At 47.6% G+C, this 27,814-nt stretch overlaps 1 protein-coding gene and 1 long non-coding RNA gene across 2 annotated transcripts in view; one reads left to right on the forward strand and one right to left on the reverse strand.

Moving 5' to 3' along the window:
• Window positions 1–1,659: 1,659 nt before the first annotated feature.
• On the reverse strand, window positions 1,660–20,439 carry LOC142312291 (uncharacterized). Its single transcript, XM_075351217.1, has 6 exons — window positions 20,216–20,439; window positions 19,684–20,136; window positions 19,479–19,602; window positions 19,298–19,395; window positions 19,011–19,101; window positions 1,660–3,140 (listed from the first exon to the last, which is right to left on the reverse strand). The coding sequence occupies exons 2-6, from the start codon at window positions 19,930–19,932 to the stop codon at window positions 2,272–2,274; spliced, it is 1,431 nt and encodes a 476-aa protein (XP_075207332.1). The 5' UTR covers window positions 19,933–20,136; window positions 20,216–20,439; the 3' UTR covers window positions 1,660–2,271.
• Window positions 20,440–24,955: 4,516 nt separating this feature from the next.
• The window catches only part of LOC142310449 (uncharacterized), a 154,006-nt gene continuing 151,147 nt past the window's right edge, over window positions 24,956–27,814 (forward strand). Inside the window, exon 1 of the long non-coding RNA XR_012754156.1 lies at window positions 24,956–24,990. This is a non-coding gene — a long non-coding RNA (uncharacterized LOC142310449). The remainder of the gene's footprint in view (window positions 24,991–27,814) is intronic.

A 27,814-nucleotide genomic window follows, 5' to 3' on the forward strand; every position in this document is an offset into this window, starting at 1 on the left:
ATGGATGCAACAATCTTGGGAGGTTGCTGCAGCTTGCTATGTTTAGGCTGGGGGGGCGCTAATAACCATTGCCCTCCCCAGTCTGAGAATACCAGCCCCAGATATCGGTCTTTATTATGGCTGGGTATTAAAACCAGGGAGGGGGGGGGACACCACAAACTGTTTTTTTAAATTATTTATTTAAATAACTTTTTTAAAAAAACAAAAAACAGCTGCATGCAGTTCCTCTTTTGATACACAGCCAAGATAAGAGCAGGGCTGGGGGCTGCAGCCTGTAGCCGTGGGTTTATCTGTGCTGGATATCATAATATGAGGGGACCCTACATCAATTTTTCTATTTATTTATTTTTACTGTACAGGTAGAGTCACATTGACATATGACTTGCCCAAATGCAATGCGAGAAAATCTCTCATTGCACTCGGCCCCATGTAAGACAATGCTGAAGCTGACATCTGTGAGTTTTTCCTCAGCCCTAATTGGACTGAGGGAAAAAAAAAAATCATCGCAGCATGCTGCGATTGTCTGCGAATCTCCTATTACTAGCACCTTTACAAGTCTATGGGTGGGAGAGAAACATTGGACTGCACTGATGACCACCAAGTGCAGTGCGATATACACACAGGCTGACAATGGAGTAGATGGGGAAATGAATCCCTACTTTTCCTCTGCAACTGTGATTCAATGACACTCTGCTCACACTTGCAGCAGATCTTGAGCCAAGGGTCATTAGCATATCGCATTGGAAGCCATCAGTCAGTGTGACCCCAGCCTACGATATAGACGAGCTGGGATTGGAAGCAATCAGCTGACACTTAGTGTGGGGGCACATCTGACAGCCACCAATCACAGGTGAAGGGATTTTTTATATATGTATATACATATATGAGAAACGGGTTTAAGCCGCGCTAAAGAAACAATATTTCCAAGGTATTAAATTTAGATCTCTTTTTTATTACAGTTCCAACGCGTTTCAGAGACATAAAACCTTATTATGTCTCTGAAACGCGTTGGAACTGTAATAAAAAAGAGATCTAAATTTAATACCTTGGAAATATTGTTTCTTTAGCGCGGCTTAAACCCGTTTCTCATATATGTATATACATATATAAAAAATCCCTTCACCACGATCATTACGGGGCCGCTGCTTGGAACCACGCTGACACTCACATGCTTTACAAGGAGTTGTGACTGGCACAACCTCATCAGGTGAGTGTTTCATCTTTACTTTCTAAACGGTTATTGCCGGGTAAGACCCTATTTGCGCCTTTTGTTTCCTCATCTCTAGCAGCCACCAATCACAGGCACCGGTGTATTTTATCCAAGATATTTAATGCCATAATGAGGGAACAGGTTGGGCGACCTCTACTCCAGCAAAAAGGAAATGGAGGAAGAAGAAATGAGGAACATTAGTTTAGATACTCAGACTTTAAAAATGTTTCTGGTGTCAGGTTATTGGGACAATTTAGTAAGAATTTACAATCCAAGTCCCCTTAGAACCTATAATATGTGTATTGGGGAATAGAGAAGAGAATCAGTTCCCAATGATGAGGAAAAAATACTAAACTTTGCGGAAAGTGGTTTTAGACACTTGATCACATCAGATGTTTCCACAAAGAAGGAATGAATCGTAGATGGAAATAGTAATTTGTAATATGAACATGTTTATTATTGTAGTATAGAGAAGTTACAGACATTGTTCAGACATGGAGATTGTGCGCTGAAAGTAACTGTAATGAATGGCAGATCACTGAGATTGGGAGTTAGGAAGAAGAGGGAGGAAGAATGTTGGGTATTTTTGGGGGGAGGGTTGCAATACTCTTCTCCATATAATGAATATATAAATATATAACAATTTGAAATGTTCAATGCACATGGAATATTGCTTTTTATTTGCTTTTTAGAAAACAGACATCTATTAGTAACTATATATATTATAATTCTAATGTAACTTCTAACGTGCTTTCCCTTTCTTGTTTACTTGTCTCTTGTGTTTTCTTGTTTGGTTTCTCAAATCTAGATTTTCTACCCATGTGAATTTTTTTTTAGTTGTCAACACTATAATTGAAGTAAAACATTTCTCACCTTCTAGGTATGATAATGGCTACTACCCGTGAGTTTTGTGATGTTTAAAAAAAATGCCATGTCTGTGTCAAACAATTCCCACAATCTGAGCATGAAAAGGATTTCTCCCCAGTGTGAATTATTTGGTGTTAAGTAAGATTTGATTTCTCTGCAAAACATTTCCCACATTCTGAACATGAATATGGCTTCTACCCTGTGTGAGTTATCTGGTGTGTAGCAAGATGTGATTTTTGGTTAAAACATTTCCCACATTCTAAACAGGAATATGATTTCTGCCCTGTGTGAGTTCTCTGATGCATAACAAGTCTTGATTGATCTGCAAAACATTTCCCACATTCTGAACATAGAAAAGGCTTCTCCCCTGTGTGAGTTCTCTGATGTGTAACAAGATGCGTTTTTTGGTTAAAACATTTCCCACATTCTGAACATGAAAAAGGCTTCTCCCCTGTGTGAGTTCTCTGGTGTTTAGCAAGATCTGATCTCCCTGAAAAACATTTCCCACATTCTGAACATGAAAAAGGCTTCTCCCCTGTGTGAGTTTTCTGGTGTTTAGCAACATCTGATTTCCTTGCAAAACATTTCCCACATTCTGAACATGAAAAAGGCTTCTCCCCTGTGTGAGTTTTCTGATGTGAAACAATATGCGACTTTTGTTTAAAACATTTCCCACATTCTGAACATGAAAAAGGCTTCTCCCCTGTGTGAGTTCTCTGATGTGAAACAATATATGATTTTTGGTTAAAACATTTCCCACATTCTGAACATGAAAAAGGCTTCTCCCCTGTGTGAATTCTCTGATGTCTAACAAGACATGATTGATCTGCAAAACATTTCCCACATTCTGAACATGAAAAAGGCTTCTCTGCTGTGTGATTTCTCTGGTAACTAGAGGATAAGACTTGTTTAAAAAAAGCAGATAATAGATCTTTGCTGTGAAGGGATGATGGTATATCTGGAATAGTGGTATTCACTTCAGTTATATCTTGTGTGATATCAAGGTCATCTGATTTTAAAATTGAAGATGTCATTTGTGCCTCTAATCTCCTGGTACAATCATCTGCCAAGAAAAGAAAAATATTTGTAATAATATATTCAAATTTAAGGATATAATTTATAAAATAGCTTGTAGTGCCTTTACCGGCATCCCCGCACTGTCCTACAGCCTTTCCCCGGTGGAGACTCCAGCACACTTACCCTCCCGGTCACTCAGTGGTGTCTTCCGTGACCTCGGTCCCTCCTGCTACCGCCCAGGGCCTTTGCACACCATGCGGAATGTTTGGGAGTGCGCTTAGAGTGTGAGTACGTAATCTTAAAAGACCAGCATGCCCTAACCAGGAAGTGTCTCTCAACCTATGGCTGAGAGACACTAGGTATTTAAGGCATTCTCCCCCTATTGTAGCTGCCTGGGCAACATGGTCTATCCTTAGAGACGTGTTGCTAGTTGTCAGATTTGTTTCCTGAGTCTTATGCTGTGGGTGCGAACACGTGTCTGTATCCTAGTATCTGTGGTGCTTGGTATATCTGCTGCATCTATCTATACCAGCTGTGCCTGCCAGACCTGCAGTGACTGTCAGTATCCTATCACCGACGCATGAAGCAAGCTGTTGCAGTACTGGGACTCCCTGGAGTACCACTAAGTGGCTACCTTCCAGCCCAAGCCTATCCTCGCCATCACAAGCTCTAGTGAAGATGAGATAGTCACTTAGTTATGTTCCTCCTAGTTGAGCCAGTGCTGCGGCCCAGTAGGTCCACGGCTGTTTGCACCCGCGAGTATAACATAACTAAACATAACATTACAAGCTATATAAATTCTAATTATTTACTAAAACAAAAACAGTTTACAATCTAACAGTAGACCTCATAGCAGGAAGCAGTAGACTATGATGTTCAACCCTCTTTGTTCATTTTGCCTCCCGTATATTTTAATATTAACCCATCAAATAGTATTTTGTAGGCCAAGATTTTACCAAACTGGTAATCCATCAGCAATGGCAGACCGCGAACAGAGGAAGGCCACTTCACTGCTATGGGGCCTGTGAGCTGGGGCGGCTGCCCATAGCAATGATGAGACAGAGCACAGTGCTCCCTCTCATCATTGTCCCCCTTTGTCTGTGTGCTGCCCGCTTAGCACAGTAGTGACGTTATGTGTTGAGATGTGCAAAGCACAGACAGCAGGCGAACGAGGAGCAGCGGTGAGGGAACAGGGAGAGGTGAGTATGTATTTATTCAGTGCACGGTGGGGTCGCATAATGTTATGTAGGGGTGTATAAGGCTATGTTGAGGGTGTATAATGCTATGTGAGACGCATAATTCTATATGTGAGGGTGCATAATACTATATTGTGACACCCCGGCAAAACCAGGTAGTCACAGAAGTAGTCCACCCTCCTTGATTCGAACACAAAACCCACACCCAGGTACAACACAAAGCCATTAAAGCCTAGTCACCCCCTCATGACAATAGGGACACATCAGTGGGCGGATGGGAGCGCCCACCTAGGGGTCCTGAGGTGTCAGGGCCGGGAACACAAGAGTCGAGTCCAGACAGTTGAAGTTGACAGTGGAGGAGTGTGGACGTGCAGTGGAGTCAGGGGTAGGGGCCCCTGGACTACCAGACTAGGTGGCAGATGGCAAGCAGGACCGTAGGCGACGGAAGTCCGGTCGCGGGAGACCTTAAGTGGACCAGGGCAGGGTTGTAGCCCGCTGGTGCCAACAGCGGGAATCCAGTCTGGAGGCCGTGCACAGTCGGGGTACCTGGACCCTAGGACGAGGACGGTTGCAAGCCCCCTTGCTAATTAACCAGCTGGGGGTAATGTTTCAGGCCTTGTTCCGCAGAAGCCCAGAGAGCGAAACGGCAGCCCAACATGGGGGATAGGGTGTCCGTCAGAACCCACAGAAATCCCAACGGTCAGATTTCGCGGGCCACAGCTCCCAAAACATACACAGTACCGGTAGTGGACTTCCCTGTTCCAAGCGGAGTCGTCTGAGTAAAGACACAAACATTCATTGAAGTGAAGGAGGAAGGGACCCCTGTTTGGTATACCCGGGTGTGGGACCTGAATACACCCGCCGGAGGCAACCGGTCACTGGCAATTTAGTTTACCACTGGACTTGTGTGTGATTCTATGAACTGTGAGTACACCACTTATCCCCGGTCTAACCCGGCACGCCATTTCCAGCAGCTATTACTCCCATACACCTGGGCCCCGGGACTACACCTCCCCTACCCGTGGAGGGGATTCCATCCTGCTGCCCCGCTCCATCAGCCCCAGGCGTCTCATCACCAGGCAGCAGCGAAGCTACCAACTCTCACCGCAACCCACGGGTGGCATCACAGACAAATCAATCCCCTGTAAATACCCCCTTCCTATGGTTGTGAGGACGGCCGGCCGTGCGAGCCCGGGGTTCGGTCACCACTCGAGCTGCAGTAACGGACATGGAGCCGAGCAGCCCTGAGGCGGCCCCCGTCCGCAACAATATGGGGCAGCATAATGCTACGTGAGGCAGCATGATGCTGTCAATGGCATTCCCTTAAGAAAGCCACTATAGTTGAAATGTGTATCGGGTCTTCCGAGGCTCCTCAGGAGGTCTTTCTCATTCAATATGGGTAAGCTGACATTCCAGCATTGATATACCCTACTGTGTGAGTTGTTTTTGTTGGTAGATCCACTATGGCTAATTTAGCAGTGATATGAGAGAGAGATAGACATTTATATATATATTGTGATGTTACACACCGCAACCTGGGGGTTTGACTCGCTTGTAGCAGTGTGAGGTAGCTTATGCATACACAGGTAACACAGTCTTTCCCAAAAATCCAGCAGTTTATTAATAACCAACATAAACTGCACTTCCAAAAAAAACACACAAGGAAGCCTCTCCTGACTTAAAGGAAAAGGTAAACACCATCACATACCATGGGCTTCCAGTCCATTTAAATGTCCATAGTGGAGGTATGGCTGTCTCCACACGCTGGCTCCTGCCAGCGAACACCACTCACTGTGGTTCCTTCCTGCAGCCTTCTGGACTATTCAGCCTGGCTGCAAGTGTTTCCCAGTCTCTGACAGTCTAGAGCAAGTCTCCCTTACACTGCTATAAACACTCTGCAGACTCCTGTCTGTTCCTTACAGACTCCACACAGGCTCTTGGCTCTTAACTAATACCAGACACACCCACAGGTGGAGGTATGTTATTCTACTCATCTGTCTATCACACCGCCTATTGTTAAAGGGAACCTGACCCATAAGTACTATACCACAGTCTTGTGGAACTACAGGTCCTATAGTAACATTTTTTTTAGTTTAAGGGCGCAGGGGACCTTTTCCACTGCGACATATAGCGACCATTTATAACATTGGTGGTCGCTACCTCACTATATAAAATATATTGTGAGGCTGCACTCACTGAATGTACTGGGGGACACTCACTTGGCTGCTATCACTGAGATAAACAAGAACACTTTTCCATTTAAAAGACCTGTTGGTTTATTTAATGCTACAAAACCCACACTGCAACTTAAACACAAAAGCCTCTTATGGCCTAAAGGAATATGCACGGTATTACAGTCCGTTTAACTGTGGACTCACCCAGTGATGACATTGACCCTAGTCAGGATTAATGCACAGACTCTCAGTCCGTTCCTCTCAAGAGATTTAGCAGTCTCTGTACACATTCACTAAAAAGAGTCCACACACCTCTCCATGAGGTTTCTTCATGGAAGCCTGGCAGCTTCCTCACACATTGCCTCCTGGCAGTCTCTCTCAGTCTGGCTTCTGCCAGTCTCTAAATACAGGCTGACATCCCTCAGCTGTGTTCCATAGAGGCTCCTGCCTCTCAGAGATTAGAAACCTCTCTCAGGCTGCTTCTCCTACAGCGTGGCACCACACACTGCTCACAGACTCCACACAGTCTGCTATGTGCCAAACAACAGACTCCATTACAGAACCACGTGGCCACATGTCAAACACACCCATGGGCAGGGTATGTGATTATCCAGACCTGTCCAGCACACTGGCTATTTTTGAAAGGTAAGGGTCGTTTCACACATTTGGCATTTCGCCGGATTCCCGGATCCGTCACACTCCAGTACAGTGTTAATACTGTACAATGGCATCGCAGCAAGCTCCAGTCACATGTGTGAAACGGCCCTAACCTGACCCTTAAATACAATACCAAGACTTGTGGAACTACAGGTCCCATAGTAACATTTTCATGTTCATGTCGCACGGCACCTTCTCCACTGCGACACATTATGCTTATTTACAGCCAACATTTGTGTCGCTATCTCAATATTATATGCATATACAGTACAGACCAAAAGTTTGGACACACCTTCTCATTCAAAGAGTTTCAAAACTATGAATGAAAACATGTGGAATGAAATACTTAAAAAAGTGTGAAACAACTGAAAATATGTCTTATATTCTAGGTTCTTCAAAGTTGCCACCTTTTGCTTTGATTACTGCTTTGCACACTCTTTGCATTCTCTTGATGAGCTTCAAGAGGTAGTAACCAGAAATGGTTTTCCAACAGTCTTAAAGGAATTCCCAGAAATGCTTAGCACTTGTTGGCTCTTTTGCCTTCACTCTGCGGTCCAGCTCACCTCAAACCATCTCGATTGGGTTCAGGTCTGGTGACTGTGGAGGCCAGGTCATCTGGCGTAGCATCCCATCACTCTCCTTCTTAGTCAAATAGCCCTTACACAGCCTGGAGGTGTGTTTGGGGTCATTGTCCTGTTGAAAAATAAATGATGGTCCAACTAAACGCAAACCGGATGGAATAGCATGCCGCTGCAAGATGCTGTGCTAGCCATGCTGGTTTAGTATGCCTTCAATTTTGAATAAATCCCCAACAGTATCACCAGCAAAGCACCCCCACACGGTTACACCTCCTCCATGCTTCACGGTGAGAACCAGGCATGTAGAGTCCATCCATTCACCTTTTCTATAAAGACATGGTGGTTGAATCCAAAGATCTCAAATTTGGACTCATCAGACCAAAGCACAGATTTCCACTGGTCTAATGTCCATTCCTTGTGTTCTTTAGCCCAAACAAGTCTGTTTTGCTTGTTGCCTGTCCTTAGCAGTGGTTTCCTAGCAGCTATTTTACCATGAAGGCCTGCTGCACAAAGTCTCCTCTTAATAGTTGTTCTAGAGATGAGAAGGTGTGTCCAAACGTTTGGTCTGTACTGTATGTATATATTATATATATATATATATATATATATATATATATATACATAAATATATACACACATACACACACACTCGCTATCCCAACCTGAGACTGATGCTTTGTAGTCAGAGATTTTCCTTTTGAATGTAATTGGAATTTCTTGGGGCTCCTCCCATACTAGTGGGATTTAGGTCTATAATTTTCCTCCTTATATTTTGACCTTTGTACGGTTATTTGATATATGCGATAAAGAATTTTTCAATAAATGATATATTCTAGTGGATGTGTTACTCCATTTTTTGGTTTGATTTAACATTCTAGAATACTGTAAGTTAGAGCCCAAGCTGCTCTGTATAATGTAAAAAACACTTTTATATTACTCAGTTGGGGGCCCGGTCCGATGGGTGTCGCTGGTCTTCAGTCCGACACTTCCTCTTTGCTACGATGGCTGGTCACCTTCTGTCCAGCCTCATGTGGATGACACGTTTTACGTCAACCACACAGGCCGGCATTGCAGTCCTGTGCAGGTGCACTTTGATCAGCCCTGCTGTAGTTCGCATGTGCGGGCAGTCTTTAATCTTTCCTCACGTCTGCGCATTACATTACTTTGATCTGCTCTCAGCAGGGTACGCCTGCGCAGGACTGCAATGCTGGCCTTAGTTGATGACGTAGGACACATCATCCATATGGGCCTGTGAACAAGAAAGGCGCCCATCGCAGCAGAGAGAAGGCGCCGGACCCGAGAGCAGTGACACCCATCGGACTGGACCGCCCCCTAGGTGAGTACAATAGAAGTGTTTTTTATGTTATACAGAGTGGCCTGGGCTCTTAAAAACAGTATTCTAGAATCCTGTATATACAGTACCTTGTGAAAGTATTCGCCCCCTTGCATTTTTCAACCTTTTCCCATATTTCAGGCTTCAAACATAAAGCTTAAAATTTTAATGTTATGGTGAAGAATCAACAACAAGTGGGGCACAATTGTGAAGTTGAACGAAATTTATTGCTTATTTTAAACTTTTCTAAAAAATAAAAAACTGTAAATTGGGGCATGCAATATTATTCATCCCCTTTAAGTTAATACTTTGTAGAGACACCTTTTGCTGCGATTACAGCTGCAAGTCACTTGGGATATGTGTCTATCAGTTTTGCACATCAAGAGACTGAAATTCTTGCCCATTCTTCCTTTGCAAACAGCTGGAGCTGAGTGAGGTTGGATGGAGAGCATTTGTGAACAGCAGTTTTCAGCTCTTTCCATAGATTCTCGCTTGGATTCAGGTCTAGACTTTGGCCATTCTAACACCTGGATACGTTTATTTGTGAATCATTCCATTGTAGATTTTGCTTTATGTTTTGCTTCATTGTCTTGTTGAAAGATAAATCTCCATCCCAGTCTCAGGTCTTTTGCAGACTCCAACAGGTTCTCTTCAAGAATAGTTCTGTATTTGGCTCCATCCATCTTCTCATCAATTTTATACATCTTACCTGTCCCTGCTGAAGAAAAGCAGGCCCAAACCATGATGCTGCCACCACCATGTTTGACAGTGAAGATCGTGTGTTCAGGGTGATAAGCTGTGTTGCTTTTACGCCAAACATATCGTTTGGCATTATGCCCAAAAAGTTCAATTTTGGTTTCATCTGACCAGAGCACCTTTTTCCACATGTTTGGTGTGTCTCCCAGGTGGCTTGTGGCAAACTTTAACCCCTTCACGACCTTTGACGGAAAGATACGTCATGGTGCCCTGGTACTTAAAGACCCATGACAGATCTTTCCGTCATGGCGGAATCGCGGCACCGGAGCCCCGGTGACTGCAATCGGTTCACACAAACCACAGATTCGGGAAGGAGGGGATTTGTACCTTACCTCAGGAGGGGTGGTGCCTCCTCCCGGACCTACGAAGGCTGTGATTGGCTGACGAACGTCGCTCAGCCAATCACAGCCACTGTAATGTGTAAGCCATTGAAAGTGGCTGAAACATTGAAATCCAGCCCTGATCAGTGCAGCTGTAGCACTAGCCATTGGCTGGAGCTGGGTGACCTCAGCTGGTTCACCCTCCCCTTGCTCCAGCAGCTCTGATTGGAGAGACCGGCCTTGTGACCGATCTCTCCACTCACCATGGACCTGGTGCCGGTGACCGCACCCTCAGCTTCACTTGTCGGTCCTGAGCATGCCAGTACAGTGAGTGTAACAGTACAATGTCAGGGTGACAAGCTCCGGTCCCATGCTGTTATGTGACCGGAGCATGGAACCTGGAAGTTGCCGCGCTGCCATTGTACTGTATCAAACCGGCGAAAAGCCTCCCGATCCGCCGCCGCCCTCCTCCATCTGCCACCGCTCTCCCCGAACTGCTGCCCGCAGACTCCCACCTCTCACCCCCGTGATAGGCTGCCCGCCCCTTCCCCCTCGTGATCAGCTGCCGCTCCCTCACCTGTCACCCTCGTGATCGGCTGCCACTCCCTCACCTGTCACCCCCGTGATGTGCGCTCCCTCACCTGTCACCCCCGTGATGTGCACTCCCTCACCTGTCACCCCCGTGATGTGCGCTCCCTCACCTGTCTCCCCCGTGATGTGCGCTCCCTCACCTGTCACGCCCGTGATCTGTGCTCCCTCACCTGTCACCCCCGTGATCTGTGCTCCCTCACCTGTCACCCCCGTGATCTGCTGTCCGCTCTCCCCCACCTCTCACCACCGTGATCTGTGCTCTGCTCACCTGTCTCCCCCGTGATCTGCGCTCCCTCTCCCACCTCTCACCCTCCCCAATCTGCTGCCTCCTTCATCTCCTGTGATCCTGCTGCCTAGATCCATCCTGTAAGGTAACTATCCCCAATCTCACCTCCCACTCCCATCCTCCGCCGCTCCTGCATCCATTGCGCCCTCTCCCATCCACCGCCACCCTATCCCAGCCGCCGCCGTCTCACATTCACAGATGCTCTCTTTATATGCCACTGCTCCCCCATCTGCTCCCCCACCCCATCTGCGCCCCCCCCCCCCATCTGCCGCTGTTCTGATCCATCCTGTAAGTATTGTTCGTGGCTCTTTTCTAACGATCCCCAATCGCATCTCCCACTCCCTCTCCCCCCCTCCTCCCCCACCCGCTTGCAGCCAAGTGCTGATCAGCTACGTGATTGGCTGATCAGGTACGTAATTGTTGCTCGAGTTTTTGCTTTTTTTTGTGCACCCCAAATAAAAAAAAAGGACAAAACTTGAACAATTAGGTACCTGATCAGCAATCGTCCTGCAGTCGTACTCGACTTTGGACAGGACTTCTTTTTTCCATCCCACCTAGTCCCCCCCCTTTTTGCAGAACATCCGTGTGTGCGCCCTGATTTTTTTTTTATGCCATGGGGGTCTAGTTTCCAAAATGGGGTCAAATGTGGGGAAGCTCTACTGTTTCGGCACCTCAGGGGGTCTCCAAACACAACATGGAGTACGCTAATTATCCCAGACAATTTTGCGTTTGTAAAGTCAAATGACGCTCCTTGCATTCCGAGCCCTGTTGTGCGCCCAAACATTTGATTTCCACCACATATGAGGTATCTGTGTACTCAGGAGAAAATGCACCATACATTTTATGGTGCAATTTTTCCTGATACCCTTGTGAAAAAAAAGCTACCTGGTTGAAGTAACAATTTCGTGGTAAACTTTTTTTTTTTTTATTTTCACGGCTCAACTTTATTAACTTTTGTGAAGCCCTCAGAGGTTCAAAGTGCTCAATAAACATCTAGATAAATTCCATGAGGGGTCTAGTTTCCAAAATGTGGTCACATGTGGGGGAGCTCCACTGTTTCGGCACCTCAGGGGCTCTCCAAACGCAACATGGTGCGGCTAACGATTCCAGCTAATTTTCTGTTCAAAAAGTCAAATGACACTCCTTCCCTTCCAAGTCCTGCCGTGCGCCCAAACAGTGTTTTTTTGCCACATATGAGGTATCTGCGTGCTCAGAAGAAATTGCCCAACCAATTTTGGGGGTTCATTTAAGCCTGCTACCCTTGTGAATATGCAATATTTGAGGCTAAATTAACATTTTTGTTGCAAAATGTAAAATGTTCATTTTTTCCTTCCACATTGCTTTAGTTACTGTGAAGCACCTGAAGGGTTAATAACCTTCTTGAATGTGGTTTTGAGTAGCCTGAGGGGTGCTGTTTTTGGAATGGTGTCACTTTTGGGTGTTTTGTGTCATGTAGACCTTTCAAAAATTGCTTCAAATGTGATGTGGTCCCTAAAAAAAGTTGCTTTGTAAATTTTGTTGTAAAAATGAAAAATTGCTCATAAACCTTGAACCCCTATAACTTCCTTAAAAAAATTTTTTTCCCCAAAATTGTTCTGATGTAAAGTAGACATGTGGGAAATGTTATTTATTAATTATTTTGTGTCATATGTCTCGTTGGTTTTAGAGCTTAAAAATTAAAAGTTTGAAAATTACACAATTTTCAAAATTTTCGCAAAATTTCCGTTTTGTTCACAAAGAAACACAAAAAATATCGGCCTAAATTTACCACTAACATAAAACCCAATATGTCACGAAATAACAGTCTCAGAATCACCGGGATCCGTTGAAGCGTTCCAGAGTTATAACCTCATAAAGTGACAAAGTGTCAAAATTGCAAAAAATGGCCTGGTCTTTAGGGTCAAGATAGGCCGGGGGCTGAAGGGGTTAAACAACACTTTTTATGGATATCTTTGAGAAATGGCTTTCTTCTTGCCACTTTTCCATAAAGGCCAGATTTGTGCAGTGTACGACTGATTCTTGTCCTATGGACAGACTCTCCCACCTCACTTGTAGATCTCTGCAGTTCATCCAGAGTGATCATGGGCCTCTTGGCTGCATCTCTGATCAGTCTCCTCCTTGTTTGAGATGAAATTTTTGAGGAACGGACGGGTCTTGGTAGATTTGCAGTGGTATCATACTCCTTCCATTTCAATATGATCGCTTGCACAGTGCTTCTTGGGATGTTTAAAGTTTTGGAAATCTTTTTGTAACCAAATCCAGCTTTAAACTTCTCCACAATAGTATCACGGACCTGCATGTTGTGTTCCTTGGTCTTCATGATGCTTTCTGTGCTTTAAACAGAACACTAAAAGACTATCACAGAGCAGGTGCATTTATACGGAGACTTGATTACACAGAGGCTTATATTTATCATCATCAGTCATTTAGGACAACATTGGATCATTCAGACATCCTCAATGAACTTCTGGTGTGAGCTTGCTGCACTGAAAGTAAATGGGACGAATAATATTGCACACCCCACTTTTCAGCAATAAATTTAAATTTTAGAAAAAAATTGTGTCCCACTTGTTGATTCTTCACCATAAAAAATTTAATTTTTTTATCTTTATGTTTGAAGCCTAAAATGTGGGAAAAGGTTGAAAAAAAAAATCAAGGGGGCCGAATACTTTTGCAAGGCACTGTATATACAAGCATGGTCAAAATTTTTGGTGCCCCTCGTTTAATGAAAGAAAAACCCACAATGGTCACAGAAATAACTTGAATCTGACAAAAGTAATCAATCATAGTATCATAGAAATAATATTGCACGCCCCAATTTTCAGTTTATTATATGTTACAAAAGTTTAAAATCTAATATATAATCTAATATATAAAGCTGAATGTGTGTGTGTATGTGTATGTCCGGGATTGGCATCCGCACCTTCGCAGCTACTGCCACAAAATTTTGCACACTCACACTTCTGGACCCTGAGAGCGTCATAGGCTATGTTTCGAGGGGAAATTTTAACCCCGCTCTTTACAGTTATTTGCCAAAAACCTGCCTCCATTAAAGCGAATGGAGCTCGGAGCCACAGTGCAGTCAGAACTTCAGAAGAATGCGCAGCCATGCCCTTATATGGAATGTTGGCGTGTCACAATGCAGCCAGGGAAAGAGACAGACACAGACAGGGTAAGAAACAGACATAGACAAGGTAAGAGACAGACACAAAGAGATAGACAAACAAAGATACAGACTGACAGGGAAAGAGAGGGAAAGAGACAGACAGGGAAAGTGACAGACAGGGAAAGTGACAGACAGGGAAAGTGACAGAGATAGATAGACAGGGAAAGAGATTGAGACAGACGGAGAAAGAGACAGACAGACAAAGAGGTAGAGACATAGAGAGATATATACAGAGGGGGAGACAGACAGAGTTACTATCCCGGGCAGCGCCGGGTGCTATGTTGTGAGGCAAAATTTTAACCCCGCGCGTTCCAATTTACCAATCAATTCTGCCCCTATCTACATAATGGGGAAAAAGTGAAACGAAAAGTGTTGGGGGCAAATTGACAGCTGCCAGATGTGAACAAGGGGGACTTAAAGAATGAGAGCGATGGCGCCAAAGAGTATATACCGTACAGTTGCTAAGGTGGGGCCCCGACATGGGATACTCGCCACACTCGGGGATATGAACACACACACAAAATGCTCCACACACTACCACGTGCTTGAACACATATACCACCCTCAGCAGACATCTCACCACACATACACCAACCTCGCCACATAATCGCCCTAAACACACACAAGTCTGGTATTATCCTTCAAAAATAAAAATCTGATCAATGAGCAGCCAAACTACAAGAACAACAAATGTACCATATAGGAAATACGGCAGCTGTCAGTCACATGACCTGTCTATATGTGTATGTGTGAGCTAATATATACTGTCAGGGGGAGGCTTTCTGTTGCCTGGAGATTTATCAGGCTGCCAATAGCAACCAATCACAGCTTAGCTTCTATTTTGCTACAGTTAATTAATCTGAGCTCTGATTGGTTAATATAGGCAACAATTTAATATTTACATTTCTATCTATTTGTTTTGTGGTTTTTGTGTGCAGAATACATTTTTGTTAATACATTCTATTTTGTTAACAGCAGTTATTAACCCGGGCGAAGCCGGGTAGTACAGCTAGTGTTGTATAAAAAAGCTGAGTGTGTGTGTGTGTGTGTGTGTGTGTCCGGGATTGGCATCTGCATCGTCGCAGCTACAGCCACAAAATTTTGCACACTCACACTTCTGGACCCCGAGAGCGTCATAGGCTATGTTTTGAGGGGAAATTTTAACCCCGCTCTTTACAGTTATTCACCAAAAAACCTGCCTCCATTAAAGCGAATGGAGCTGAGAGCCACAGTGCAGCCAGAACTTCAGAAGAATGCGCATCCATGCCCTTATATGGAATGCTGGCGTGTCACAATGCAGCCAGGGAAAGAGACAGACACAGACAGGGTAAGAAACAGACATAGACAGGGAAAGAGACACAGACAAAGAGACAGACTGACAGGGAAAGAGACAGACAGGGAAAGAGAGAGACAGGTTAAGAGACAGACACAGACAGGTAAAGAGACAGACACAGACAAAGAGACAGACAGACACAGGGAAACAGACAGACAGGGAAAGAGAGGGAAAGAGACAGACAGGGAAAGAGAGACAGGGAAAGTGACAGAGATAGATAGACAGACAGACAGACAGACAGACAGACAAGGAAATAGATAGACAGACAGACGGAAAGAGATTGAGACAGACGGAGAAAGAGACAGAGACAGTCAGGGAAAGAGACAGACAGACAAAGAGAGAGAGAGAGACACAGAGAGATATATACAGAAGGGGAGACAGACAGAGAATGGTAGAGAAACAGAGAGACAGTTACTATCCCGGGCGTTAATATATTCTATTTATACATTCTATCCTGGGAATGTTAATACATTCTATTTTGTTAACAGCAGTTATTAACCCGGCAAAGCCGGGTAGTACAGCTAGTAAGCAATAAATTTCATTCAACTTCACAATTGTGTCCAACTTGTTGTTGATTCTTGACCATAATATTGAAATTTTTTAATCTTTATGTTTAAAGCCTGAAATGTGGGAAAAGGTTGAAAAATTCAAGGGAGCCGAATACTTTCGCCAGGCAGTGTAAGGGCTTACTGGTGGTGGCCGAAGCTTATAGTGGCCAAATCTGGTGACCTTTAAAGGGAGGGTGTCGTGAAAAAAAAAAAAAAATTCAATAACTGAAAGAATGTAAAGTATTAATGTTTTAATGTTTTGTTTAAAGACTATAATTTGTTTTTAATTAAGCGGCATATAAAAAAAATTAAAAGTTTGATATTTTCCAGTCTTAAACACTAGGGGGAGCAGCTGCTGAAATCCTGCTGTAGAGCTACTGTAAAACTAAAATCACATTACAACTGCAGTAAAAGTGGGTGCAATCTGCTCTCGTGTGTGTTGTCACCCCTCCACCTCCCTTTCTGGGTGTTTCCAAGAGGATAAGAGAGAATGAAGTTTAGGATCACAATGCAGAGCCATTTTGCTGGTGACCGCAAAATGATCCTAATGTGTCTAAAGCTGCATAGTGCTCCACTGTATCCGAATGCCCCACTGTATCCAGTTCCCACATATACTGTGCTGCATAGTGCTCCACTGTATCCCAATGCCCCACTGTATCCAGTACCCTCATATACTGTGCTGCATAGTGCTCCACTGTATCCCAATGTCCCACTGTATCCAGTTCCCACATATACTGTGCTGCATAGTGCTCCACTGTATCCCAATGCCCCACTGTATCCAGTACCCTCATATACTGTGCTGCATAGTGCTCCACTGTATCCCAATGCCCCACTGTATCCAGTTCCCCCATATACTGTGCTGCTGGCCGTGATCCGAGGTGACATGCGTCGAGGAGGGGTGATCTGCAGCCTGAGCGGCACTGCACTATAGATGTCACACTGCCATCACAGCTTCCAGCCGCATGCACTCTCCTCAGACCTGTGCCCCCGGCAGCCTGTCCTGTCAGCGATCACAGTACATAGCAACGAGGAGCGGAGGCCCGAGGTGAGCACACATTGGGGGGGGGGTGAGTGGCAGAGGAAGTTGGTGGTGAGCGACAGAGTGGGGAGCAACATGCCAAGATCACTTACGGTGCAATCACTGCTGCCCGTGCGAACAGTGCGGAATTAGGGTTACTCATTACATTTCGAGTATTCCCCATTGACTTGCATTGCACATGCTATTCGGAATGCATACGCTAGTATTAGACAGTACTCGTTATGAGTATAGCAAGTACAATTAGTTAGGTACTCGCTCAACTCCAATAATGGACATTTATAGAATTCAAAGAAAATATTTTTCGGCTCTTGACGGTAAAAATATCAGAACTTTGTGTTAATTACTTTCCTTTTTTTTCTAAAAGAAATTGAATTGCCGCATACATTATATGCGACAGTTCTGGGACTGTACCCGGCTCTTCCCGATTTGCTCTGGTGCATTGGCATTCGGGGTAATAAGGAGTTTTTGGCAGCCCATAGCTCAGCTCCACGCAGCTAATGAAGGGAATAGCGCGATCAGCTGTATTCAGCGTTGGCCGCGAGTAACCTCAGCTGATCGCGCTATTCCCTTTATTAGCTGCGTGGAGCTGACAGGAGCGGCGGTGTCTTCTGCAGCTCCGGTCACCTTCATGCAGCACAGCTGGATGCGACGCTGGACCATCCTGGATTACGCAGGACATGGAGGGCTTGTTCGGGCTTATAAAATTGGTGAACAAGGCAATTTGTTAGTGTTTTTTTTCTAATAAAGAATTGTTCGGGTGTGTGTGTTTATTTACTGTAATTTACAGATTAATCATGGAAGGTATCTCGGGGAGATGCCTGACATGATTAATCTAGGACTTATTGGCAGCTATGGGCTGCCAAAAACTCCTTATTGCCCCGAATGCCAATGCACCAGGGCAAATCGGGAAGAGCCGAGTACAGTCCCAGAACTGTCGCATATAATGTATGCGGCAATTCTGGGCGGCTGCTGAGTGATATTGTTAGGCTGGGGGGCTCCCCATAACGTGGAGCTCCCCATCCTGAGAATACCAGCCTTCAGCCGTATGGCTTTATCTGGCTGGTATTAAAATTGGGGGGGACCGCACGCCGTTTTTTTTAATTATTTATTTATTTTACTGCACAGTATAGACACGCCCACCGACTGCTGTGATTGGGTGCAGTGAGACAGCTGTCACTCAACGTGGGGGGCGTGTCTGACTGCAACCAATCATAGGCGTCGGTGGGCGGGGAAAGCAGGGAATACGAGATTGATTAATGAGCGGCCGGCATATTCAAAGTAATTGTTTTTTTTGCATATTCTCTGCACAACAGTTCCTCACCCTTCTGGTGATCGGGGTGCGGTAAGTATGAGAGAGGGCTGCTCACTTCAGTCACTCGGGGGATTAGCGGTCACTGGTGAATCCTTCACAGGTGACCGCTAATCAGTACGCGGCACACAGACAGAGCCGCGGCATGACAATGAAGTCGGGTGAAGTTCACCTGAGTTCATTCTTATCGCGCAACTCTGTCTGCTGTCAGCCGACATGTATCAACGACATTGTGCAACACACAAACGGACATTCCACACGGACATTCCACGTACACATACACGGGCATTTTACACACAAACACGGACATTTTACATGTACACACGGCTCGCATACGCCATCACACGGATGCCATACGTACCGGAGAAACGCCCCAAAAAAAATAACACGGACCCGAAAAACGGACCGTGTCACACGGACGTTTTTTTATGCGGAAGTGTGTTTTAGGCCTAACAGAAAGGCCTCCAATGCCCACAATAATGGGGACAGTTTTGGGTGGAGGAGCATGTGGTGGTCTAGCAGCAGAATGGTGACCATTTGATATGGCCGGACTACAACCCTGATAAAGCAGCCACAGCCGGTGACTGAGAAGAATCTGTGACTTCTCTGCATTTAGTGGTCACTACTCACCTGGGCGGTTATCTGTAGGAATCTCCTCTTTACTCCGCTCATCACCCCTCACATATGTCTCTGTAGTATTAATATGGGTCAGATCTTCACCCTGAAACAAATATTGTAAAAGTCACAGACAGATGGAGAAGTCCCATCTATGATCAGCTCTAATCCTGCCATCTCCACCGCTCTGATTACACAAGTATAACACATATAATACTGGGGATAAAACAAGACTGAGCACGAGACCTTCACAGCCGTCTACACATCATAGGGAGATTTCATGACACCTTCTCTCCATCTACCTGATGATCCTGAGGAACATCGGGGTCTTCTTGTTTACAGTCCTGTGGGAGAAGAGGACGGGGACATCTCTCTGGTGTTGTCCTCTTACTGGATAGAACTGGAGGAGACACATACAGGGACTGAATTCATTCCTTACATACAGATAATTATAGGCCGTGTGTATTTAGTCCTGTCTATTACCTGGTGATGTGAGGGGCCGGGGATCCTCCATCATGACGTCCTTGTACAGATCTTTGTGTCCTTCTAAATACTCCCACTCCTCCATGGAGAAATAGACGGTGACGTCCTGACACCTTATAGGAACCTGACACATACAATGATACCGTCACCCCCGATCCCTTCATAGCGTTACTGTATAATGTCCCAGCATTCCCAGCAGTGTCACCTCTCCAGTCAGCAGCTCAATCATCTTGTAGGTGAGTTCTAGAATCTTCTGGTCACTGATGTCCTCATGTATCGGGGGGTGAGGTGGAGGCCCCGTGATTGGGCTCAGGGGTCTTCCCTCAGACACAGGGGCCTGACAGCGCTCACTAGAGGTCTTCTTCACTACTGTGTAATCCTGGTTATGGAGAGACACAGTAAGAAATCTCACTCCAGACATTTCCAGAGTCCTCACCTCTCCAGTTCTGTCCATCTGTTATTCCCATAGATAAGAATGATGTAATGTGACGTCATCAGAATCTCTCACCTCTCCAGTAAGCCGGAAGAGGATCTCTAGGGTGAGGTGTAATATCCTCTCCGCCATCTTGTCCCTGTCCATATCCATCCTTCACGGGGCAATCAGGAGAATTCTCTTCTATAGAAGATCCCCACTGAGAGGATCCGATATTGTAGGGACCTGAATGGGGAGAAGATGACGATGTAACATCATAGAGAATCCGCTGTAATAATACAATTACTGGAGATACAAAAAACACCTTCACTATAGGGAAAACCCTGAGAATAGAACAAGATGGAGACGACATTTCCCAGTGCAGAGGCCGGAATATCAGCAGAATGTATGTGACCGAGACAGATAAAGCCGCCGCCATTATATCTGAGGGGGAGAGAGGAACCTCGCCCCGCCCCAAATAGTCTCAGAGCTGAAGGGGTTAATGCCCCCTGCCCCAGTAATGGGGAATCTCCACACACCTCCACCTGCAGAGCCGCACACTAGATATATGGCTGCTCTGTGCTTCCAGGACCTGTGATGATGTCACATGGAGGGGAGGAGTCAGGGGGTCACATGGTCAGCTCCTCAGTGTATGTTAGTCGCTGTTTCACAGTTGGCGGTGTTGTGATGTAACGCTCTGAATTGATTGTTTCTCCACGTTGTAGGAAATCCCCATGGATAACGCCATCTGCGCCCCAAACACTGAGGCCAGGATTTCCCGGCTGAGGACGGGGTCTTGAATGTCTTTTTCTGGGGCGAGCCTTTGTGCTGATATTCCATGGACTGACGTTTCGGCTCCGGTCCGTAGTGGTGTACACAAGCTTCATCTCCGGTCACAATTGAAGGCAGAAAGGCGTCACCTTCATTCTCGTAACGTGAGAGGATTTCCTGGTAAATGTCCAGTCTGCGGCTTTGATATCAGACGTCAGCATCCGGGGCAGCCATCGTGCACAGATCTTCCCATAACCAAGCAGAGCAATAATGTGACTATACGTTCTTGTGAAATGTCGATTTTGCTTACAATTTCTCTCTGAGTGATACGACCATCATCCTGAATCTGTCTACGTTTCTGTGAAGCCCCGCGGATGCAGTGTCGGTGCATTACCTTCAGGGACTCCACGCGGCTGGATCTTGTCACCGGTAGGAAATCTTCTGTTGATCGTGACGCCACTCTCAGTATTGCGGTCAGTGGGGACCGCCACTGCAGGTTGAGGGATGCCTGGGGCTGATGGTGGATGCAGTCAGTTGTAATAGCCTCCTGAGAGTGAGGCAAGCCCCAGGGCCCTGTGTAGGTGTGTAGAACCACAAGGCGCAGAATAACTCCACACAAGCAGAATGTCTTTCAGGGGTTTTACTCACTTCAGATGGCAGGGTGAGTAACCCGGGCGTAGCTGGGATTAACCAGGCTGGAACCAGGTATCCTTCAGGCTGACCGATGATGGTGACTACCAACTCGCCTTCCTTAGCCCTTGGTGGTTTGGGGTAACCCCGACTTTTAGTCCCTATGGGGGTCACCCAGGGAAGTTGCTGAAGCCTCACTCCCCTTCGTTTGCCGTTTGCTTGTCGCCTGGACCAGGCCACTCCAGCTACTTGCCTCCTGTGACCTATGGGCCCTATCTGTGGCTACGTGGCTGCGGCTTTTGTGGTGTTGTGGCGTGGGCTTTGAGAGCCCCACACCGGCAGGTTTAGCAAAAGAAAGCTGGATCTATCTCCGCTTCGGGATCTGCCGCCCGTTTGGGCCTGGTACTCCCTAGCAGTCTCCTTACTTCCCACTCCGTGCTCTCTCTCTAGCTGAGATGGGTTTCGGGTAGCACTCCTAGTTGACCGTTCTCCCCCGTCGGTAGCCACTGCGCGGACGCTGTCAGACTACAGCAGCCCACGGGATCTGCTCCTCTCTCGAGCTCCCTGGACTCTGCACTGAACTGGCTCACTGCTCCTCCTCTCCTGTTCTTGCCTACGCCACCTAGCAACCAGACTCTCTTACCACACCCCTTGAGAGGAGATGGAGGCTTTTGGCCCCCTCCACTATTCCAGTGGAGGTGAAGGCTTTTCCCCCTCCTGGGATCCCCAGGGGTCCTCTCAAAGGTACATGTGTGAGACCTGATCACTATGCGCCTGTGTAGTCACACCTCGGTCAGCCTTCTGGATTACCTGTATTGTACTGTCCCCAGCATGGGTGCAGTACTCAGTGGTGCCTGACCAGGTCAGGGGCGCCACATTCCCCCTTAGTTATCACCAGCACGTCCTCGGGCTGCAAGACAACATTTTAAAATGCATAAAACATTAAAACATGTAAAACATTTTTAAGATCACCAGGTACCATACATCACCACCCTCCACCCACAAGTCCGTTAACCCACCCAAAACCCTCTCACGTTGGCCGCGCCTTCAGCCACTTCTGGCAGGATGTAGAGGCGGCTTTCTTGGTCTGGTGGTTTCAGGGTATACCTGGCCTGGTGGATCCGCGCCTTCAGCCTCTTCTGGCAGGATGTAGAGGCGGCCTCCACAGTTGGTGCTGACCAGGTACCCTCTTTGTGGTGGAGAGCCAGGCCCCATAAACAGGCATGCTCTCTGGTTGCAGGTGAGCCAAGGCCCTATATACGGACGTGCTCCCTGGTTGCAGACGAGCCAAGCCCCTAAACAGGCTGGCTCTGGTGGTGGTACCCTCTGGTGTAACTATTTACACTGCGAGAGTTTGTGGCTATAGCCAGTTCATAGCCTTAAGGTTTATTTCTCACATCAGTTTATGTGGGCACATTTCTTAAACTTGTAAAACGTTGCAAAACAAACTTTTCAAACTGGTAACTTGCTTTACTTTACATGAACTTTATGCAGACTCCTCCTCACCAGGGCTTGGGCCTGTAGGGCTGCGGCACCTGTTGCTTTCTTGACCTTTTTCATCGTCCGTGGTGGTCTCATCAGTAGGTTCTTTGTCTTTTCTTTCTCTATCGCTGTCTTTCCTTTCTTCTTCTTTAGGACATGGTGCTACATCGAGCGCATACCACCCTCTTTCTCCTTGATGCATGGTAAATTGTACGGAGTCTCCCATCTTTAAGTTTCTGCCAGGGTGTCCTCTGGGCAAATGAGCTCTCACGTCTCTTCTATTGACGAAGATACCTTCCTTTATACCAGGTGCAACGATGAATCCGTACCCTGACTTCAGGCTAAAATCTTCCACAACTCCTCTGCAAAGGGGTCCTCTGACCTGTGCTTTGGCTCTTCTCAGGAACCGCTTTTCTTCTAGGTCTCTGGCCGTTATTTCATCTTTCTGGTCTGGGGATTGCGGTGCAGGGAAAGACTGGGTTCTGCTACGGCGCCGTGTCTTGCGGGCTTGATTCTGCTGGGCTGTTACTTCAATGCCTGCAGGCCCCCAGGTGAGGTTTCTGGTCAGATCTTCGTCAGCAGACGGTGTCAGGTCTTCTTCATCCCAGCGGGAATATGGCAGCATCTCCGGCTCTGGGCATGGGTCCACAGCTGGTGGCTCCTGAGTCAACTCCTCAACTTCCTGGCCTCCTCTCCCCCTTAGTTCTTCTTGGCACTCCTTTGGTGGCGGTGCTGGGGATGGACTTCCTTCAGCAGGCCCAGGCGGGGGACTCTTTGGCGTGATTGCTGCAGGGGTTGCCGGAATCCTCTTGGGGGTGTGCGGAGGGAGTATGTACTGGTCCACCAACCATTGTGGAAACTTGGCCTCCATGTCAGCCTTCAGCTGCCAGTATGCGGGGTCCTCCCCCAGCGTGGGCTTTCCAGCAGGGACCTCTTTGGACTGGGGAGCGGTGTCTGCTCTGGCCTTGCAGGCCGGGGTTAATGATGATGCAATCTTATCTTGGCGGGCCGCGCCTGGCATGGCGGCGGCCTGGTCTTGGCGGGCCGCGCCCTGCATGGCGGCGGCCTGGGTCGGCGTCGCTGTTGCAGTGGGCTCTGTGCAGGCTGAGCTGGCCGTCGCTGCAGCAGTCTGGGCTTGGCGGGCCGCGCCTGGCGTGGCTGCGGCCTGGTTCAGCACCTCACTTGCGGCGCGGACGAGCGTTGCTGCGGCGGTGGGGTCTTGGCGGGCCGGGCCTAGCAGGGCGGCGGCCTGGGTCAGCGTTACGCCTGCGGCGCGGATGAGGGTCGCGGTGGCAGCCGGTTCTTTGCGGGCCGGGCAGGGCATCGCTGCAGGGACCGGGTCTTGGTGGGCCGAGCAGGGCATCGCTGCAGGGACCGGGTCTTGGTGGGCCGAGCAGGGCATCGCTGCGGCGGCCTGGGCTTGGCGGGCCGCACCTGGCGTGGCTGCGGCCTGGCTCAGCGTCGCCGCGCCGGGCGCCTCTTCAGGGACCGCGGGCGTGGCAGCAGGGGTCGGGGCATCCGGGCCGGCAGGGGTAATACTGGACTCACCCATCGGTGGCAGCATCGGGGTCTGAGTCGTTGCCACTCGGTCTGGCGCTCGGCGCGCGGCTCTCCCTTCATAGGCCTGAACCGCGGCAGCCATCTCCAGAAGTTCCATGCGTTCTTCTCTGATCTGCTCCACGACCCGGGTCTCCAGTCGGTCGCAGAACTGGGCCAGCTCCCGATACCACCAGGCAGCGGAGCCCGGTTCTGGGTTTCTGCGGTCAGACGCCATTTCTTCTGCGCCCTCTTCTGCACGATTTCCCAGCAGTGGACTCGTCGTTGCCTCTAGTAGCAAGCTGTTCAGTTTCCGCTCTGCCTCTTTCAGCAGCTCCTCTCCCAGCAGCAGGCTTCTGGCTCCCTTTCTGTCCCGACGTCTCTGGACGCTTCCGCTCTCTTTACAAGCGAGGTCAGAACTCTGCAGGGGATCTCTGGGTAGCCACACCTCTTCGTGGGCGGTAACTTCTTCCAGCGCGGGCTGCTGTTGTTTTTCAGCGCGCTTTTCATGGTGGCAATATGGAGGCGCTTCCAATTTTCCAAGCGGACCGCCCAGGCACATGGTCACCTGTCTGAACAGGTCTAGTCCTTATCCTGTTCGTGACGCCAGATGTGAAGCCCCGCGGATGCAGTGTCGGTGCATTACCTTCAGGGACTCCACGCGGCTGGATCTTGTCACCGGTAGGAAATCTTCTGTTGATCGTGACGCCACTCTCAGTATTGCGGTCAGTGGGGACCGCCACTGCAGGTTGAGGGATGCCTGGGGCTGATGGTGGATGCAGTCAGTTGTAATAGCCTCCTGAGAGTGAGGCAAGCCCCAGGGCCCTGTGTAGGTGTGTAGAACCACAAGGCGCAGAATAACTCCACACAAGCAGAATGTCTTTCAGGGGTTTTACTCACTTCAGATGGCAGGGTGAGTAACCCGGGCGTAGCTGGGATTAACCAGGCTGGAACCAGGTATCCTTCAGGCTGACCGATGATGGTGACTACCAACTCGCCTTCCTTAGCCCTTGGTGGTTTGGGGTAACCCCGACTTTTAGTCCCTATGGGGGTCACCCAGGGAAGTTGCTGAAGCCTCACTCCCCTTCGTTTGCCGTTTGCTTGTCGCCTGGACCAGGCCACTCCAGCTACTTGCCTCCTGTGACCTATGGGCCCTATCTGTGGCTACGTGGCTGCGGCTTTTGTGGTGTTGTGGCGTGGGCTTTGAGAGCCCCACACCGGCAGGTTTAGCAAAAGAAAGCTGGATCTATCTCCGCTTCGGGATCTGCCGCCCGTTTGGGCCTGGTACTCCCTAGCAGTCTCCTTACTTCCCACTCCGTGCTCTCTCTCTAGCTGAGATGGGTTTCGGGTAGCACTCCTAGTTGACCGTTCTCCCCCGTCGGTAGCCACTGCGCGGACGCTGTCAGACTACAGCAGCCCACGGGATCTGCTCCTCTCTCGAGCTCCCTGGACTCTGCACTGAACTGGCTCACTGCTCCTCCTCTCCTGTTCTTGCCTACGCCACCTAGCAACCAGACTCTCTTACCACACCCCTTGAGAGGAGATGGAGGCTTTTGGCCCCCTCCACTATTCCAGTGGAGGTGAAGGCTTTTCCCCCTCCTGGGATCCCCAGGGGTCCTCTCAAAGGTACATGTGTGAGACCTGATCACTATGCGCCTGTGTAGTCACACCTCGGTCAGCCTTCTGGATTACCTGTATTGTACTGTCCCCAGCATGGGTGCAGTACTCAGTGGTGCCTGACCAGGTCAGGGGCGCCACATTTCCATGTGTAACCCCGTGGTTGCTGTCACAGGACGTCCAACTCTTTCTTTGTCACACAAGTCAGACGTTCCCGCCTCACCATCTTTAATCTTACTACTGGCCCAACAAGGCACAGTGCACACATCAGCACAATCACATACACGGCTTGTATTCTCTGATAAATCTCCTTTGGGGTGACACCTTCTGCTGTCGAGAATTCAATGACCGCACGTTGCTTAAATCGCATTGACCAACCGTCTACGCAGTGATATATTCTTTACACTATAACAAGACAACCGTTCAGTGCTAAAGCCAGTTTCACATTTGCGTCGTTTTGACGGAAACAGAATCCAGCACACTTGCAGTACAGTTAATTTATTTACAGTGGAAGCACGACATCATGTGGACACATGCGGTTGTATATGAAGCACACAACCACATGGTGTTGCGCTTCCACTGTAAATAAATGAACTGTACTGCATGTGTGCTGGATTCCGTTTCCGTCAAAACGATGCAAATGTGAAACCGGCCTAAGGTTTACCACCAACTGGAGCTGTAGAGGAGAGTCTACTGAACAGTACAGTACCTGCCCCATACCAGCGCTGCCATCTGCTGAGGAGTTATGAAGGTGGAGGCATTACTTTTCATCCAACCCTGGAACTAGAACTCAAGCTCTTTGCTAAAAGTTCGGCAGCTCGAGTTACGTTCGAGAACGGTTCGATCACTATAAATGTGGCTTTTCACAGCAAGGCTATGTGCACATGTTGCTATCTGCATGTGTCCTGCGTCCCCAGTACAATCCCTCTCTCTTTCCTACTTAGCGATCACGTGCGTCTCGCTCCCCGGCTGTCACAAATCTGGCGTCTTTTCCTCTTTAGAAAATGGCTGCCGCTTCATTAGTCAATTAGTTATTCCGTGCTTTCCCCACCCACCGGCGCTTATGATTGGTTGCAGTCAGACACGTCCCCAAGCTGAGTGACAGCTGTCTCACTGCAACCAATCACAGCCGCCGGTGGGCAGGTCTATATCATGCATTAAAATAAATAAGTAAAAAAAAATAAATTGCTGTTTCCCCCATATTTGATACCAGCCAGGATAAAGCCGCACGGCTGGAAGCTGGTATTGTCAGGATGGAGAGCGCCACGGTATGGGGAGCCCACCACCCTAACAATATCACCCTGCAGCCGCTCAGAATTGCCGCATCCATTAGGTGCGACAGTCCTGCGGGACTCTACCCTGCTCATCCCGAATTGCCCTCGTGCGGTGGCAATTGGGGTAATAATGAGTTTAATCATGGCAGGCGTCTCCCCGAGATACCTTCCATGATTAAACTGTAAGTGAAAGTAAATAAACACACACTGCGAAAAATCCTTTATTTGGAATAAAAGACAAAAAAACAACCCTTATTCACCCCTTTATTAATGCCAAAAATACCCCTCCAGGTCCGAAGTAATCCACACGACAAGGTCAGCTCTGCTCTCTCGGGATGTAGTGGCTCCGTAGCAATGAAGTGACTCATGCAGTTAGCAGAGACTTCAGTCAGTACAGCAGGCTTCAAGATTAGAAAATCTGCCTACCTCTTTTATAAGAAGCAATAGAATATTGGATAAAGCACCCACCTAAGAAGCATAACATCGGGAGTTCTAGTCCCGGAAAATATTTTTTTTTTTTATTTTAAATTATATTTATAATATATTTATAAATATAATTTAATTATGCACCGAGGGGAGGAGCCGGACATCAGCTGTGAGCTCTCTATCTATCT

The sequence above is a fragment of the Anomaloglossus baeobatrachus genome, chromosome 5 (genome assembly GCF_048569485.1).
Source record: "Anomaloglossus baeobatrachus isolate aAnoBae1 chromosome 5, aAnoBae1.hap1, whole genome shotgun sequence".
In the NCBI taxonomy this organism is placed as follows: Eukaryota; Metazoa; Chordata; class Amphibia; order Anura; family Aromobatidae; genus Anomaloglossus; species Anomaloglossus baeobatrachus.

Coding starts and splice junctions, on each gene's coding strand:
- LOC142312291 (XM_075351217.1), bottom strand. CDS start 19,932: ATGGACAGAACTGGAGAGGTGAGGACTCTGGAAATGTCTGGAGTGAGA. Junction 19,603..19,683: donor TTGAGCTGCTGACTGGAGAG/GTGACACTGCTG, acceptor TGTATGTGTCAG/GTTCCTATAAGGTGTCAGGA. Junction 19,102..19,297: donor ATGTTCCTCAGGATCATCAG/GTAGATGGAGAG, acceptor TATTTGTTTCAG/GGTGAAGATCTGACCCATAT.